Source organism: Moschus berezovskii, chromosome 18 (assembly GCF_049115385.1).
Source record: "Moschus berezovskii isolate FMDL1 chromosome 18, NW_MosBer_1.0, whole genome shotgun sequence".
Classification (NCBI taxonomy): domain Eukaryota; kingdom Metazoa; phylum Chordata; class Mammalia; order Artiodactyla; family Moschidae; genus Moschus; species Moschus berezovskii.
Window position 1 is genome coordinate 5,701,046 of NC_142477.1, and position 15,241 is coordinate 5,716,286.

The 15,241-nt window shown below is 48.8% G+C and overlaps 1 protein-coding gene across 1 annotated transcript in view; it reads left to right on the top strand.

Moving 5' to 3' along the window:
* EXOC3 (exocyst complex component 3) overlaps window positions 1-15,241 on the top strand; it is a 31,583-nt gene that overhangs the window by 3,702 nt on the left and 12,640 nt on the right. The window contains exon 3 of the mRNA XM_055422330.2: window positions 1,418-1,637. Within this exon, the coding sequence (XP_055278305.1) occupies window positions 1,418-1,637 (220 nt within the window). The remainder of the gene's footprint in view (window positions 1-1,417; window positions 1,638-15,241) is intronic.

A 15,241-nucleotide genomic window follows, 5' to 3' on the forward strand; every position in this document is an offset into this window, starting at 1 on the left:
GCATCTGGTCCCATCACTTCATGGGAAATAGATGGGGAAACAGTGGAAAGAGTGTCAGACTTTATTTTTTTGGGCTCCAAAATCACTGCAGATGCTGATTGCAGCCATGAAATTAAAAGACACTTATTCCTTGGAAGGAAAGTTATGACCAACCTTGATAGTATATTAAAAAGCAGAGACATTACTTTGCCCACCAAGGTGCATCTAGTCAAGGCTATGGTTTTTCCCGTGGTCATGTATGGATGTGAGAGTTGGACTGTGAAGAAAGCTGATCGCCGAAGAATTGATGCTTTTGAACTGTGGTGCTGGAGAAGACTCTTGAGAGTCCCTTGGACAGCAAGGAGATCCAACCAGTCCATTCTAAAGGAGATCAGTCCTGGGTGTTCATTGGAAGGACTGATGCTAACGCTGAAACTCCAATACTTTGGCCACCTCATGCGACAAGTTGACTCACTGGAAAAGACTCTGATGCTGGGAAGGATTGGGGGCGGGAGGAGAAGGGGACAACAGAGAATGAGATGGCTGGATGGCATCACGGACTCTGTGGACATGAGTTTGAGTGAACTCCGGGAGTTGGTTATGGACAGGGAGGCCTGGCGTGCTGTGATTCATGGGGTCGCAGAGAGTCGGACACGACTGAGCGGAAGGTTTGATGAGACAGGATGTGGGTCGTTCATTTGCAACAGCAAAGCAGCCAAAGACCTGTTGGACTAACTTGAAGCAGTTTTGTATCAATTTAAAAAATAGTTTAGACCTGCTGCATTTTTATCCAGAATTTTAATCTCTTTAGAAACTCATGGGTTAGCTGACAGCTGTGTGATCTATTGGAATCATTCCTTGTGTGTAAGTGCTACACACGACTCACGGGTGAAAGGTGCTCCTGACTTCCGTTGTGCTGCCCTGTCGTGCCCTTCCTATTCCCATCCACCTGCTGCTGCTCCTTCACGCTCTCTCCCTCCTGACTGACTATGTGGCTCCCTGGGCGGCACTTCCACGGGCCCTCAGAGTGAGTCTGAACCTTATACGGGCTGGTTCTGCGTCTGGGGCCCACCATCCTGGGGTGGAGTCTGGTTCTGGCTGAGTGGCAGGAAAGCCCTCTCCACTTAAGTTAATGATGAATCCTGACTGTTTCTCCATTTAGATCAGGCCTGTTAGGGAGCTGAGGATGCCTGCGAGATGGTGTGCAGAGTCCTAGGGGACCATTTAAGGGGGGCCGTGGGACCCAGGGCATTCCCACAGTGGACTCTAGCATTTTCAGGCCAAGGGCTGCATGAGGAGTGTTGGGAGGTTTTCTCGACAGGGCTTAAGAGCATGACTGCTCTGTATCGGCTGCTTTCTGTTACCCTGCAGCGCCTCCCTTCCACTCCCTGAGCCTCCAGGTCCAGCCTGGCTCTGCTCACCCCGGTGTCTTCCCTAGGCTGCAATCCAGTCACAGTTGGACGGCGTGCGCACGGGCCTGAGCCAGCTCCACAACGCGCTAAGTGACGTCAGGGACATCCAGCAGTCCCTGGCGGATGTCAGCAAGGACTGGAGGCAGAGCATCAACACCATTGAGAACCTCAAGGACGTGAAGGAGGCGGTCGTGCGGCACAGCCAGCTCGCTGCCGCCGTGGAGAACCTGAAGAACATCTTCTCAGGTGCCGCCAGCGGATGTGTGTCCTCAGCCTGCTTGTGTTGCGGGGGCTTCAGCTGTCCTGGGGCGTGTTTTGTGGGCCTGCCCAGAGTGGGTGAGCGGTGTGGTTCGGCCTGCACAGTGAAGGTCTTGTTTGAACGTGGGTGGGTGGTCTGCTGAGCAGGTGAGGGCTGCTGGAGTGTGGCTCTGAGGCATAGATGCAGAGCTGAACACGCGTGCCCGGGGAGGGATGCGCGCTCCCAGATGGGAGGCCCGTGCACAGGCCGGAGGCTGGGGTTGGGCACGACCTGGAGACCCAGCCCAGACGGAGGTTGGGCCTGCAGCAGTCCTTGGGGCTGATCGGGGTGGTGAGCGGGCGGCGGGGATGGGAGTGACCCTTTCAGGATCCTGTCCCGGTACCAAGTTCGCATGAAGAGGAGCACTCCGTAGCCCAGTTGGGCCCCGGGTCAGCTGTCACCAGGGCAGGGGCTCTGTTGTGTCCAGCCAGCCTCCTTGTGCTCTGCCCCCGAGAGCTAGTCCCTCCCCGAGCCCCTCCGCCTGTGCCCCCCTCCCCCGCGCCTTTGTCACTGCCGGCAGCATCCAGCCGGAAGCCTCGGGTTGGTCTGAGCCCTTCCCTCCCTCCTGTGGTGTCTGGTCTCCATGTGTCCATGCTGCTTGACAGCCTGTGTGTAACCTGGTGCAGTTCTTCCCCTCCGCCCACCGCTGTGAACCACGGCATGGGTGGCCCTGTTCCTCTGGACCTCTGGACTCGTGTGTCTGGTGGCAGCGTTGTTGAGTACTCGGCCATCCCTCTGTGTGTTCTCATCGCCCTGGGCCTGACAACTAGGGCCTTGTTCCGAGGCCCTGCTCTGCCCCCATGAGTGACCCAGCACCGCCCGCTGTGCTGGGCCCCCCCCTGGCAGCAGCCCCTCCTGGTGACCTTTGGCAGCCTGGAATTGTACCAGTCCCCCTGCCAGGATCTCCTTCATGACGTTTAGAGCCTTCTTAGTTGATTTCTGTCTTATAATTTTTTGTTGACTGTCATTTTCTTCTGGTTTTGTAAAATGAACACCAGAAGACTAAAAAGTTACGTTTTCATCTACATGGCATTTAGATCCACGTAACCGAAGTGACCAGAAAGCTACCAGTTCATCCATAGAGGTTGAAAATAATATTCTTCTTTTGATGAAAAGCGAGGCTGTGATGTAGATGTGGTTTTTGTTAGGAGCGTGTTTTTACTGAGAAAATGTCGTGCTTGTTTGTCGCCCTTCAGACTTTAATTATTGCCTGTACTTCTGTAGTATGAACAAAGCCTGTTTGTTCAGTTCTACTCTTAAAAGTTGTAAAACGTGCACAACATAAAATTTATCATCTTGATCATTTTTAAGGGTGCAGTTCTGTAGTATGAGGTACTTACATATCGTTGTGAGGGCATCATCACAGTCGATCTCAGGGACTGTCTTCACCTTGAAAACTGGAACTCTGCACAGCGCTGTGTGTGAATTACATCTCAGTGAAACTGAAAGAAAACTCCAGAAAGTCTGCGGCCCTAATGACACTCCTTATGACACTCCCACGGCCCCTCCGCCAAGCCCCTTGATGGTTGTTAGACTCTCTGTCTCTTGGTGGTCTGGGTTCCGTGTCTCTCGGCACTTGCCCTCCATCGGTTATCCAGCTGGTTGGCGTGCTTTGCTCACCGTGCTCTCTTCTGACCTTCTTTCCTGTGGAGTTGGCGGGAACGGCCTCACTCGAGCTGTTCAGTGTCTGAGTCTCCTTCGTCCCGTAGTTCATCTGGGTAGGCTTTGTCAGTTGTTAATCTTTTCAAAGAACTGCCTTTGGTTTTCCTGATTTTTCTGTTTTGTGTTTCTTTTTTTTTTTTTTCCTTTTTTTTTTTTTTTGATCTTTATTTTTTTTTTATTTTACAATATTATATTGGTTGGTTTTGCCATACATTGACATGAATTCGCCTCAGGTGTACAACCTAGATGTCCATCTGCAGACGAATGATAAGAAAGCTTTGGTACCTATACACAATGGAGTATTACTCAGCCGTTAAAAAGAATGCATTTGAATCAGTTCTAATGAGGTGGATGAAACTGGAGCCTATTATACAGAGTGAAGTAAGACAGAAAGAAACGCACCAATACAGTATACTGTATTCCATATATACATATATATATGTATGTATATACATATATACACATGTATTCCATACATATATATGGAATTTAGAAAGATGGAAATATAACCCTGTATACGAGACAGCAAAAGAGACACAGTTGTATCGAACAGTCTTTGGGACTTTGTGGGAGAGGGTGAGGGTGGGATGATTTGAGAGAATGACATTGGAACATGTATGTTGTCATATGTGTTTTGTGTTTCAATTTTCTGTTTATCGCTGCTCGCTCTAGTCTTATTTCATTTCTTTTGATAGCTTTAGGTTTAGCTTTCTTTCCTTTCAGTTCACTTCAGTCGCTCAGTCGTGTCTGACTCTTTGTGACCCCATGGACTGCAGCACTCCAGGTCTCCCTGTCCATCACCAACTCCCGGAGTTTACTCAAACTCATGTCCATCCGGTCAGTGATGCCATCCAACCATCTCATCCTCTGTCGTTCTCTTCTATTGCCTTCAGTCTTTTCCAGCATCAGGGTCTTTTCTAATGCATATTCAGGACTGATTTCCTTTTGGTTTGACTGGTTTGATCTCTTTGCATTCCGAGGGATTCTCGAGAGTCTTCTCCAACACCACAGTTCAAAAGCATCAGTTCTTTGGTGCTCAGCTTTCTTTGTGGTCCAACTGTCACATCCATACTGGAAAAACTATAGCCTTGACTAGATGGACCTTTGTTGGCAAATGTCTCTGCTTTTTAATATTCTCTGTAGGTTGGTCATAGCTTTTCTTCCAAGCAGCAAGTGTCTTTTAATTTCACGGCTACAGTCACCATCTGCAGTGATTTTGGATCCAAAGAAAATAAGGTCTGTCACTGTTTTCATTGTTTCCCCATCTATTTGCCATGAAGTGATGAGACCAGATGCCAAGATCTCTGTTTTTTGAATGTTGAGTTTTAAGCCAGCTTTTTCACTCTCCTCTTTAACTTTCATCAAGAGGCTCTTTAGTTCTTCTTTGCTTTCTACCAAAAGTGTGGTGTCATCTGCGTATCTGAGGTTATTGATATTTCTCCCGACCATCTTAATTCCAGCTTGTGCTTCAACCAGTCCGACATTTTGCATGATGTACTCTGCATATAAGTTAAATAAGCAGGGTGACAGTATACAGCCTTGATGTACTCCTTTTCCGATTTGGAACCAGTCTGTTGTTCCATGTCCAGTTCTAACTGTTGTTTCCTGACCTGCATACAGATTTCTCAGGAGGCAGGTCAGGTGGTCTGCTATTCCCATCTCTTGAAGAATTTTCTACCGTTTGTTGTGATCCACACAGTCAAAGGCTTTGGCATAGTCAGTAAAGCAGAAGTAGGTATTTTTGTGGAACTCTTGCGTTTTCAGTGATCCAGCGGATGTTGGCAATTTGATCTCTGCCTTTTCTAAACCCAGCTTGAACATCTGGAAGTTCTTGGTTCACATACTGTTGAGGTGTGGCTTGAAGAATTTTGAGCATTACTTTGCTACCGTGTGATGTGAGTGCAATTGTGTGGTAGTTTGAACATTCTTTGGCATTGCCTTTCTTCGGGATTGGGAGAATATTAAAAAAAACTATAGTTGACTTACAATGTTGTGTTAGTTTCTGGTACACAGCAAAGTGGTTTAGTTACACACATGTATGTATGTGTATTCTGTTCTTTTTCATATTCTTTTCCATTATAGGTGAGAGTTTACCTTATTCTTTTTCTGGTTCCTTAGGTTGTGAAGTTAGGTTGTTGATATGAAGTCTTTCTTCCTTTTTAATATAAGTGTTTACGGCTGTAATTTGCCAGTATAGCTGTAATTTGCGTCTTCCAGCCCCAGGGATTGAACCCGTATCTCTTCCTTTTCGCCTGCCTTGGCAGCTGGGCTCTGCACCACCACTGTGTCTGGAGGAAGCCTGCAGGCTCTTTCGCTGCTTCTGTGACGCTCACCGGCTGATGTGCTGGGGCTGCACTGACTCTGCGCTGCTCCAGGTAGTAGAGTCATCCTCACAGTATTGATTCTTCCCGTCCAGGAACACGGCGTATCTCTGCATCTGTTTGTGCCGTCTTGATATCTTTCACCACTGTCCTAACAGTTTTCTGCGTACAGATCGTTCGTCTCCTTATTGTCATTCTTGTTCAGTTGCTAAGTGGTGTCCGACTCTTTGCTGCCCTGGATTGCAGCACGCCAGGCTTCCCTGTCCTTCACTGTCTCCTGGAGTTTGCTCAAACTCATGTCCTTTGAGTCAATGATGCTATCAGGCATTTTCTCCTCTGTCACCCTCTTCTCCTCCTGCCCTCAGTTTTTCCTAGAATCGGGGTCTTTTCCAGTGAGTTAGCTCTTCCTATCAGGTGGCCAGAGTATTGGAGCTTCAGTGTCAATCCTTCCAGTGAATAGTCTGAGCTGATTTATTTAGGATTGACTGGTTCGATCTCCTTGCAGTCAACCCACCGTGACTAGTTGCTCAGTTCAGTTCAGTTCAGTCGCTTAGTCGTGTCCGACTCTTTGCAACCCCATGAACCACAGCACGCCAGGCCTCCCTGTCCATCACCAACTCCCGGAGTTCACTCAAACCCATGTCCATCGAGTCGGTGATGCCATCCAGCCATCTCATTCTCTGCCTTTCCCGTCTCCTCCTACCCCCAATCCCTCCCAGCATCAGACTCTTTTCCAGTGAGTCAGCTCATCGCATGAGGTGTCCAAAGTATTGGAGTTTCAGCTTTAGCATAAGTCCTTCCAATGAACACCCAGGATTGATCTCTTTTAGAATGGACTGGTTGGATTTCCTTGCAGTACAAGGGACTCTCAAGAGTCTTCTCCAGCACCACAGTTCAAAAGCATCCATTCTTTGGCGATCAGCTTTCTTCACAGTCCAACTCTCACATCCATACATGACCACTGGAAAAACCATAGCCTTGACTAGACGGACCTTGGTTGGCAAAGTAATGTCTCTGCTTTTTAATATGCTATCTAGGCTGGTCATAACTTTCCTTCCAAGGAGCAAGCGTCTTTTAATTTCATGGCTGCAATAGGAAAAACAAGAGATCTTTTCAAGAAAATTAAAGATATCAAGGGAACATTTCATGCAAAAAAGGGCTCGATAAAGGACAGAAATGGTATGGACCTGACAGAAGCAGACGATATTAAGAAGAGGTGGCAAGAATACACAGAAGAACTGTACAAAAAAGATCTTCACGATGAAGATAATCACAATGGCGTGATCACTCACCTGGAACCAGACATCTTGGAATGTGAAGTCAAGTGGGCCTTAGAGAGCATCACTACAAACAAAGCTAGTGGAAGTGATGGAATTCCAATTGAGCTATTTCAAATCCTGAAAGATGATGCTGTGAAAGTGCTGCACTCAATATGCCAGCAAATTTGGAAAACTCAGCAGTGGCCACAGGACTGGAAAAGGTCAGTCTTCATTCCAATCCCAAAGAAAGGGAATGCCAAAGAATGCTCAAACTACCGCACAATTGCACTCATCTCACACGCTGGTAAAGTCATGCTCAAAATTCTCCAAGCCAGGCTTCAGCAATATGTGAACCATGAACTTCCAGATGTTCAAGCAGGTTTTAGAAAAGGCAGAGGCACCAGAGATCAAATTGCCCACATCCACTGGATCATGGAGAAAGCAAGAGAGTTCCAGAAAAACATCTATTTCTGCTTCATTGACTATGCCAAAACCTTTGACTGTGTGGATCACAATAAACTGTGGAACATTCTAAAAGAGATGGGAATCCCAGACCACCTGACCTGCCTCTTGAGAAACCTGTATGCAGGTCAGGAAGCAACAGTTAGAACTGGACATGGAACAACAGACTGGTTCCAAATAGGAAAAGGAGTATGTCAAGGTTGTATATTGTCATCCTGCTTATTTAACTTCTATGCAGAGTACATCATGAGGAACGCTGGGCTGGAAGAAGCACAAGCTGGAATCAAGATTTCCAGGAGAAATATCAATAACCTCAGATATGCAGATGATACCACCCTTATGGCAGAAAGTGAAGAGGAACTCAAAGGCCTTTTGATGAAAGTGAAAGAGGAGAGTGAAAAGGTTGGCTTGAAGCTCAACATTCAGAAAACGAAGATCATGGCATCTGGTCCTATCACTTCATGGGAAATAGATGGGGAAACAGTGGAAACAGTGTCAGTTGCTCAATCTTGTTCAACTTTTTGTAACCCCCATGGACTGTAGCCCACCAGGCTCCTCTGTCCATGGAATTTCCCAGGCAAGAATACTGGAAAGGGTTGCCATTTCCTCCTCCAGAGGATCTTCCTGGCCCAGGGATCGAACCTGGGTCTCTTGCATTGTAGGTTCTTTACCATCTGAGCCAGCAGGAAAGCCCCTCTGCAGCCCAGGGGGTGCTCAAGAGTCTTTTCCAGCAAAGCTTCAGCTCTCCTGCGTCAGCCTTCTTTAAGGCCCAGCCCTCACATCCATACACGTTACTTCTGGAAAGCCACAGCTTTGACTAGACGGGACTTTGTTGGCAAAGTGATGTCTCTGCTTTTTAATACACTGTTTAGGTTTGTCATAGCTTTTCTTCCAAGGAGCAAGTGTCTTTTAATTTCGTTGGTGCGGTCACCATCTGCCTTGATTTTAGAGCCCAGAAAAATAAAATTTGTCACTGTTTCCACTGTTTCCCCATCTATTTGCCATGAAGTGATGCGACCAGGTGCCATGAACTTATTTTTTGAATGTTGAGTTTTAAGCCTGCTTTTTCTCTCTCCTCTTTCACTTTCGTCAAGAGGCTTCTCGGTTCCTTTTCACTTTCTGCAATAAGGGCGGTGTCATCTGCGTATCTGAGGTGTTTTATATTTCTCCTGGCAATCTTGATTCCAGATTGTGCTTCATCCAGACTGGCATTTTACATGATGTGCTCTGCATAGAAGTTAAATAAGCAGGGTGACAATATGCAGCCTCGATGTACTCCTTTCCCAATTTTGAACCAGTCCGTTGTTCCATGTCCAGTTCTAACTGTTGCTTCATGACCTGCACACTGGTTTCTCAGGAGACAGGTAAGGAGGTCTGGTATTTCCATTTCTTGAAGGATTTTCCCCAGATTGTTGTGTTCCACAGTCAAAGGCTTTGGCATAGTCGGTGAAGAAGTAGATGTTCTTTTGGAATTCTCTTGCTTTCTCTATGATCCAACAGATGTTGCCAATTTGATCTCTGGTTCCTCTGCCTTTTCTAAATCCAGCTTGAACATCTTGAAGTTCTTGGTTTACATTATACTGAAGCCTAGCTTGAAGGATTTTGAGCATTATTTTACTAGCATGTGAAATGAGTGCAATTATTTGGTAATTTGAACATTTTTTGGCATTGCCCTTCTTTAGAATTAGAATGAAAACTGACCTTTTCCAGTCCTGTGGCCACTGTTGAGTTTTCCAAATTTGTTGGCAAATGGAGGGCAGCACTTTCACAGCATCATCTTTTAGGATTTGCAGTAGCTCAGCTGGAATTCCATCACCTCCACTAGCATTGTTTAGTGATGCTTCCTAAGGCCCATTTGACTTCACATTCCAGGATGTCTAGCTCTCGGTGAATGACCACACCATCATTGTTATCCAGGTCATTAAGACCTTTTTTGTACAGTTCTTTGTATTCTTGCCACCTCTTCTTAATCCAGTTTGCTTCTGTCCTTTGTTGTGCCCATCTTTGCATGAAGTGTTCCCTTGGTATCTCCAGTTTTCTTGAAGAGATCACTAAATCCCATTCTGTTGTTTTCTTCTATTTTTTTTGCGTTGTTCACTTAAGGCTTTCTTCTGTCTCTTGGCTCTTTGGGACTCGGCATTCAGTTGGGTATTTCTTTCCTTTTCTCCTTTGCCGTTCGCGTCTCTTCTTATCTCAGCTGTTTGTAAGGGCTCCTCAGACAGCCACTTTGCCTTGTTGCCTTTCTTTTTTCTGTCTCCTTGGATTGGTTTATTCATATGTGTTTTGTTCTTTGGATAAAATGATAAATGGGATTGTTTCCTTAATAATTCAAGAGATTTCTGTTCATTAATTTTGTATGCTGCAATTTTACCAAATTCATTGATTAGCTCTGATTGGTGGCATCTTTAGGATATTCTATGAATATAATAGTATTATGTCATCTGCAAACAGTGACGGTTTTACGTCTTCTTTTCCAATTTGGATTCTTTCTATTTCTTTTTCTTCTCTGATTGCCCTGGCTAGGACTTCGAGAATTGTGTTGAATAATAGTGGTGAGAGTGGGCACCCTTGTCTTGTTCCTAGAGGAAATGCTTTCAGTGTTTCCACCTTGGAGAATGATGGTTGCTGTGGGTTTGTTGTATATGGTCTTTACTATGTTGAGGTAGGTTCCCTCTTTGCCCGCCTTCTGGAGTCTTTATCTTCAGTGGGTTTAGAATTTTGTCAGAAGCTTTTTCTGCATCTGTTGAGAGGATCATAGAGTTTTATTCTTTACTTTGTTCCTATGGCGCATGGCATCGATTGGTTTGCATATATTGAGGAATCTTTGCCTGGAGACAGCTCCCACTGGGTCACGGTGTGTGATGCTCCTGATGCATTGTGGGATTCTGTTTGCTAGTATTTTGTTGAGGATGGAGACAGCTCCCACTCGGCCACGGTGTGTGACGCTTCTGATGTATTGTAGGGTTCTATTTGCTAATATTTTGTTGAGGATTTTTGCATCTATGTTTATCAGTGATAGTGGTCTGTAATTTTTTTTTTGTTAAACTTTGGTTTTGCTATCAGGGTGATGATGGCTTCATAGAATGAATTTGAAAGTGTTCCTCCCTCTGCAATTTTTTGGACGGGTTTGAGAAGGATGAGTGTTAGCTCTTCTCTAGATGTTTGGTAGAATTTGCCTGTGAGGCTGTCTGGTTCTGGACTTTCGTTTGCTGAAAGATTTTTAATTATAGTTTCAGTTTCATCACTTACGAGTGGTCTGTTTCTGTCATCTACTTCTTGGCTCAGTCGTAGAAGGCTCAACCTTTCTGAGTTTGTTCACTTCTGGAGTGCGTTTTATTGACGTATAATTGGTGACAGTAGTCTCTTATGATCTTTGTATTTCTGCAGTGTCAGTTGTATTAATAATTTCTCCATTTTCATTTCTAATTCTTTTATTTGAATCCTCTCCCTTTTTCCCCTGATGATCCTGGCTAAAGGTTTATCAATTTTGTTTGTCTTCTCAAAGAACTAGCTTTTAGTTTCGTTGACTTTTGCTATTTTTTTCTTCATTTCTTTTACTTCTTTAATTTTTATAATTTCTTTTCTCTGATAACTTTGGGTCTTGTTTATTCTTTCTCCAGTTGGTTTAGGTGTGAGGTTAGGTTGTTTGTTTAAGATTTTTCTCGATTCTTGAGGTAGGGTTGAATTACTACAAACCTCCCTCTTAGAAGTGCTTTTGCTGCATCCCTTAGGTTTGGGTTGTTATGTTTTTGTCATTATTTGTTTCTATGTATTTTTTAATTTCCTCAGTGATTTCTTAGTTATTTAGTAACATGTTGCTTAGCCACCATGTGTTTATGTTTTTTGCAGTTTTTTCTGTAATTTATTTCTAATCTCATAACCTTCTGGTCAGAAAAGATACTTGGTGCTGTTTCAGTTTTCTTAACTTTATCAGTGACCCACTAGGTGGCGCGAGTGGTAAAGAACCCGCCGACCAGTGTGAAAGACGTTAGAGACGTGGGCTTGAGCCCTGGGTCGGAAGACGCCCTGGAGGAGGGCATGGCAACCCACTCCGGTGTTCTTGCCTGGAGAATCCCATGGACGGAGGACCCTGGCGGGCTGCGGGCCATAGGGTCACAGAGAGTGGGCGTGAATGCAGGGCCTTCGCCGGCACACGTGCTCTCTCCTGGAGAGCGTTCTGTGAGCGCGTGAGAGGGGAGCGTGTTCTGCTCTCAGATGGAACATCATGTAACTGTGACGCGCTTTAAGAGAATACAAGAAGAAAGTGTGACACAGAGACGTGAAGGGAGCGAATGGTGTTGGGAAAGTGGTGCCAGGAAGCATGCTTGAGGCACTGATGCCGCTGAAGCGTGCTTGACGCACTGATGCCGCTGAAGCGTGCTTGACGCACTGATGCCGCTGAAGCGTGCTTGACGCAGGGCCGCTGAAGCGTGCTTGACGCACTGATGCCGCTGCAGCGTGCTTGATGCACTGATGCCGCTGCAGCGTGCTTGATGCAGGGCCGCTGAAGCGTGCTTGATGCACTGATGCCGCTGAAGCGTGCTTGATGCAGGGCCGCTGAAGCGTGCTTGACGCACTGATGCCGCTGGAGCGTGCTTGATGCAGGGCCGCTGAAGCGTGCTTGATGCAGGGCCGCTGAAGCGTGCTTGATGCAGGGCCGCTGAAGCGTGCTTGATGCACTGATGCCGCTGCAGCGTGCTTGACGCACTGATGCCGCTGAAGCGTGCTTGACGCACTGATGCCGGTGGAGCGTGCTTGACGCACTGATGCCGCTGGAGCGTGCTTGACGCACTGATGCCGCTGGAGCGTGCTTGACGCACTGATGCCGCTGCAGCGTGCTTGACGCACTGATGCCGCTGCAGCGTGCTTGATGCAGGGCCGCTGAAGCGTGCTTGACGCACTGATGCCGCTGCAGCGTGCTTGACGCACTGATGCCGCTGCAGCGTGCTTGACGCACTGATGCCGCTGCAGCGTGCTTGACGCACTGATGCCGCTGCAGCGTGCTTGACGCACTGATGCCGCTGCAGCGTGCTTGACGCACTGATGCCGCTGGAGCGTGCTTGACGCACTGATGCCGCTGGAGCGTGCTTGATGCAGGGCCGCTGAAGCGTGCTTGATGCACTGATGCCGCTGAAGCGTGCTTGATGCACTGATGCCGCTGCAGCGTGCTTGATGCACTGATGCCGCTGCAGCGTGCTTGACGCACTGATGCCGCTGGAGCGTGCTTGACGCACTGATGCCGCTGGAGCGTGCTTGATGCAGGGCCGCTGAAGCGTGCTTGATGCACTGATGCCGCTGGAGCGTGCTTGATGCAGGGCCGCTGAAGCGTGCTTGATGCACTGATGCCGCTGAAGCGTGCTTGATGCAGGGCCGCTGAAGCGTGCTTGATGCACTGATGCCGCTGAAGCGTGCTTGATGCACTGATGCCGCTGAAGCGTGCTTGATGCAGGGCCGCTGAAGCGTGCTTGATGCACTGATGCCGCTGAAGCGTGCTTGATGCACTGATGCCGCTGAAGCGTGCTTGATGCAGGGCCGCTGAAGCGTGCTTGATGCACTGATGCCGCTGAAGCGTGCTTGATGCAGGGCCGCTGCAGCGTGCTTGATGCAGGGCCGCTGAAGCGTGCTTGATGCACTGATGCCACTGAAGCGTGCTTGATGCAGGGCCGCTGAAGCGTGCTTGATGCAGGGCCGCTGAAGCGTGCTTGATGCACTGATGCCGCTGAAGTGTGCTTGATGCAGGGCCGCTGAAGCGTGCTTGATGCACTGATGCCGCTGAAGCGTGCTTGATGCAGGGCCGCTGCAGCGTGCTTGATGCACTGATGCCGCTGAAGCGTGCTTGATGCAGGGCCGCTGAAGCGTGCTTGATGCACTGATGCCGCTGAAGCGTGCTTGATGCACTGATGCCACTGAAGCGTGCTTGATGCAGGGCCGCTGCAGCGTGTTTGATGCACTGATGCCGCTGAAGCGTGCTTGATGCAGGGCCGCTGAAGCGTGCTTGATGCACTGATGCCGCTGAAGCGTGCTTGATACAGGGCCGCTGAAGCGTGCTTGATGCACTGATGCCACTGAAGCGTCTTGATGCACTGATGCCGCTGAAGCGTGCTTGATGCAGGGCCGCTGAAGCGTGCTTGATGCAGGGCTGCTGAAGCGTGCTTGATGCACTGATGCCGCTGAAGCGTGCTTGATGCAGGGCCACTGCAGCGTGCTTGATGCAGGGCCGCTGAAGCGTGCTAGATGCACTGATGCCACTGAAGCGTGCTTGATGCAGGGCCGCTGAAGCGTGCTTGATGCAGGGCCGCTGAAGCGTGCTTGATGCACTGATGCCGCTGAAGCGTGCTTGATGCAGGGCCGCTGAAGCGTGCTTGATGCACTGATGCCGCTGAAGCGTGCTTGATGCAGGTCCGCTGAAGCGTGCTTGATGCACTGATGCCGCTGAAGCGTGCTTGATGCACTGATGCCGCTGAAGCGTGCTTGATGCAGGGCCGCTGAAGCGTGCTTGATGCAGGGCCGCTGAAGCGTGCTTGATGCACTGATGCCGCTGAAGCGTGCTTGATGCACTGATGCCGCTGAAGCGTGCTTGATGCAGGGCCACTGCAGCGTGCTTGATGCAGGGCCGCTGAAGCGTGCTTGATGCACTGATGCCGCTGAAGCGTGCTTGATGCAGGGCCGCTGCAGCGTGCTTGATGCAGGGCCGCTGAAGCGTGCTTGATGCACTGATGCCACTGAAGCGTGCTTGATGCAGGGCCGCTGAAGCGTGCTTGATGCACTGATGCCGCTGCAGCGTGCTTGATGCAGGGCCGCTGCAGCGTGCTTGATGCAGGGCCGCTGCACCGTGCTTGATGCAGGGCCGCTGCAGCGTGCTTGATGCAGGGCCGCTGCAGCGTGCTTGATGCACTGATGCCGCTGCAGACCTTCGGCTGGTAAGCGCGGCCCCTGGGAGGCAGGGTGCCCGCCCGCCCGCCCCCTCCCCCACGGGCTCCCGCGTGTGCCCTCGGGCCAGCCCGGTGGTGACGCTCAGGCCCTGAGGCTCTGCTCTCCCTTCTCTGGTTTGTCTCCTTTTAGCCTCGTGACTGGTCACTCCCTCTGTCCCGTCTTCACGTTTGCAGCCCGGTGGTGACGCTCAGGCCCTGAGGCTCTGCTCTCCCTTCCCTGGTTTGTCTCCTTTTAGCCTCGTGACTGGTCACTCCCTCTGTCCTGTCTTCACGTTTGCAGCCCGGTGGTGACGCTCAGGCCCTGAGGCTCTGCTCTCCCTTCTCTGGTTTGTCTCCTTTTAGCCTCGTGACTGGTCACTCCCTCTGTCCCGTCTTCACGTTAGCTGACTCATCCTCGCTCACTCAGATCTGAAGTGGAGTTCTCGTCCAGTTACCCTGTTCTCCACGTTTGCCTGCAGTTCTCTGAGTGTGGTGAAGAGCTCATCGTAGCGTCCTTGCCTGGTCCACTGTCTAGTCCTTCTCAGGGATGCTTTGTTTTTTGGGTTTTTTTCCTCTGAATCTCTCTTCTCTCCTCCATCTTTGTTTGCCTTGTGCTGTTGTTGAGCAGTGGACATTTGAATCTAATTAACACGTGACTCTGGAAGTCAGATGTCTTTGCCTGGGTGTGCTGGTTTTATTTATTATTTTTGCTGTTTTGACTGTTGTAGGCTATGTCTCTGTTGAGGACCAGGCTGGCATGTAAACTTAAAGTCTTCTCAGGTCTTTCTGAGGCTGTGCCTCTCGTGGTCATTTGCATTCAATTTCTGCTTTTCTACTGTGCCGAGAGCTGAAATACTGTCCATGCCTTTCCCTGGAAGTTGTGAGCCTTCAGTGGCCTCCACTGCCCTGCAGTGTGTGGCCCCTCACCCGAGTCCTG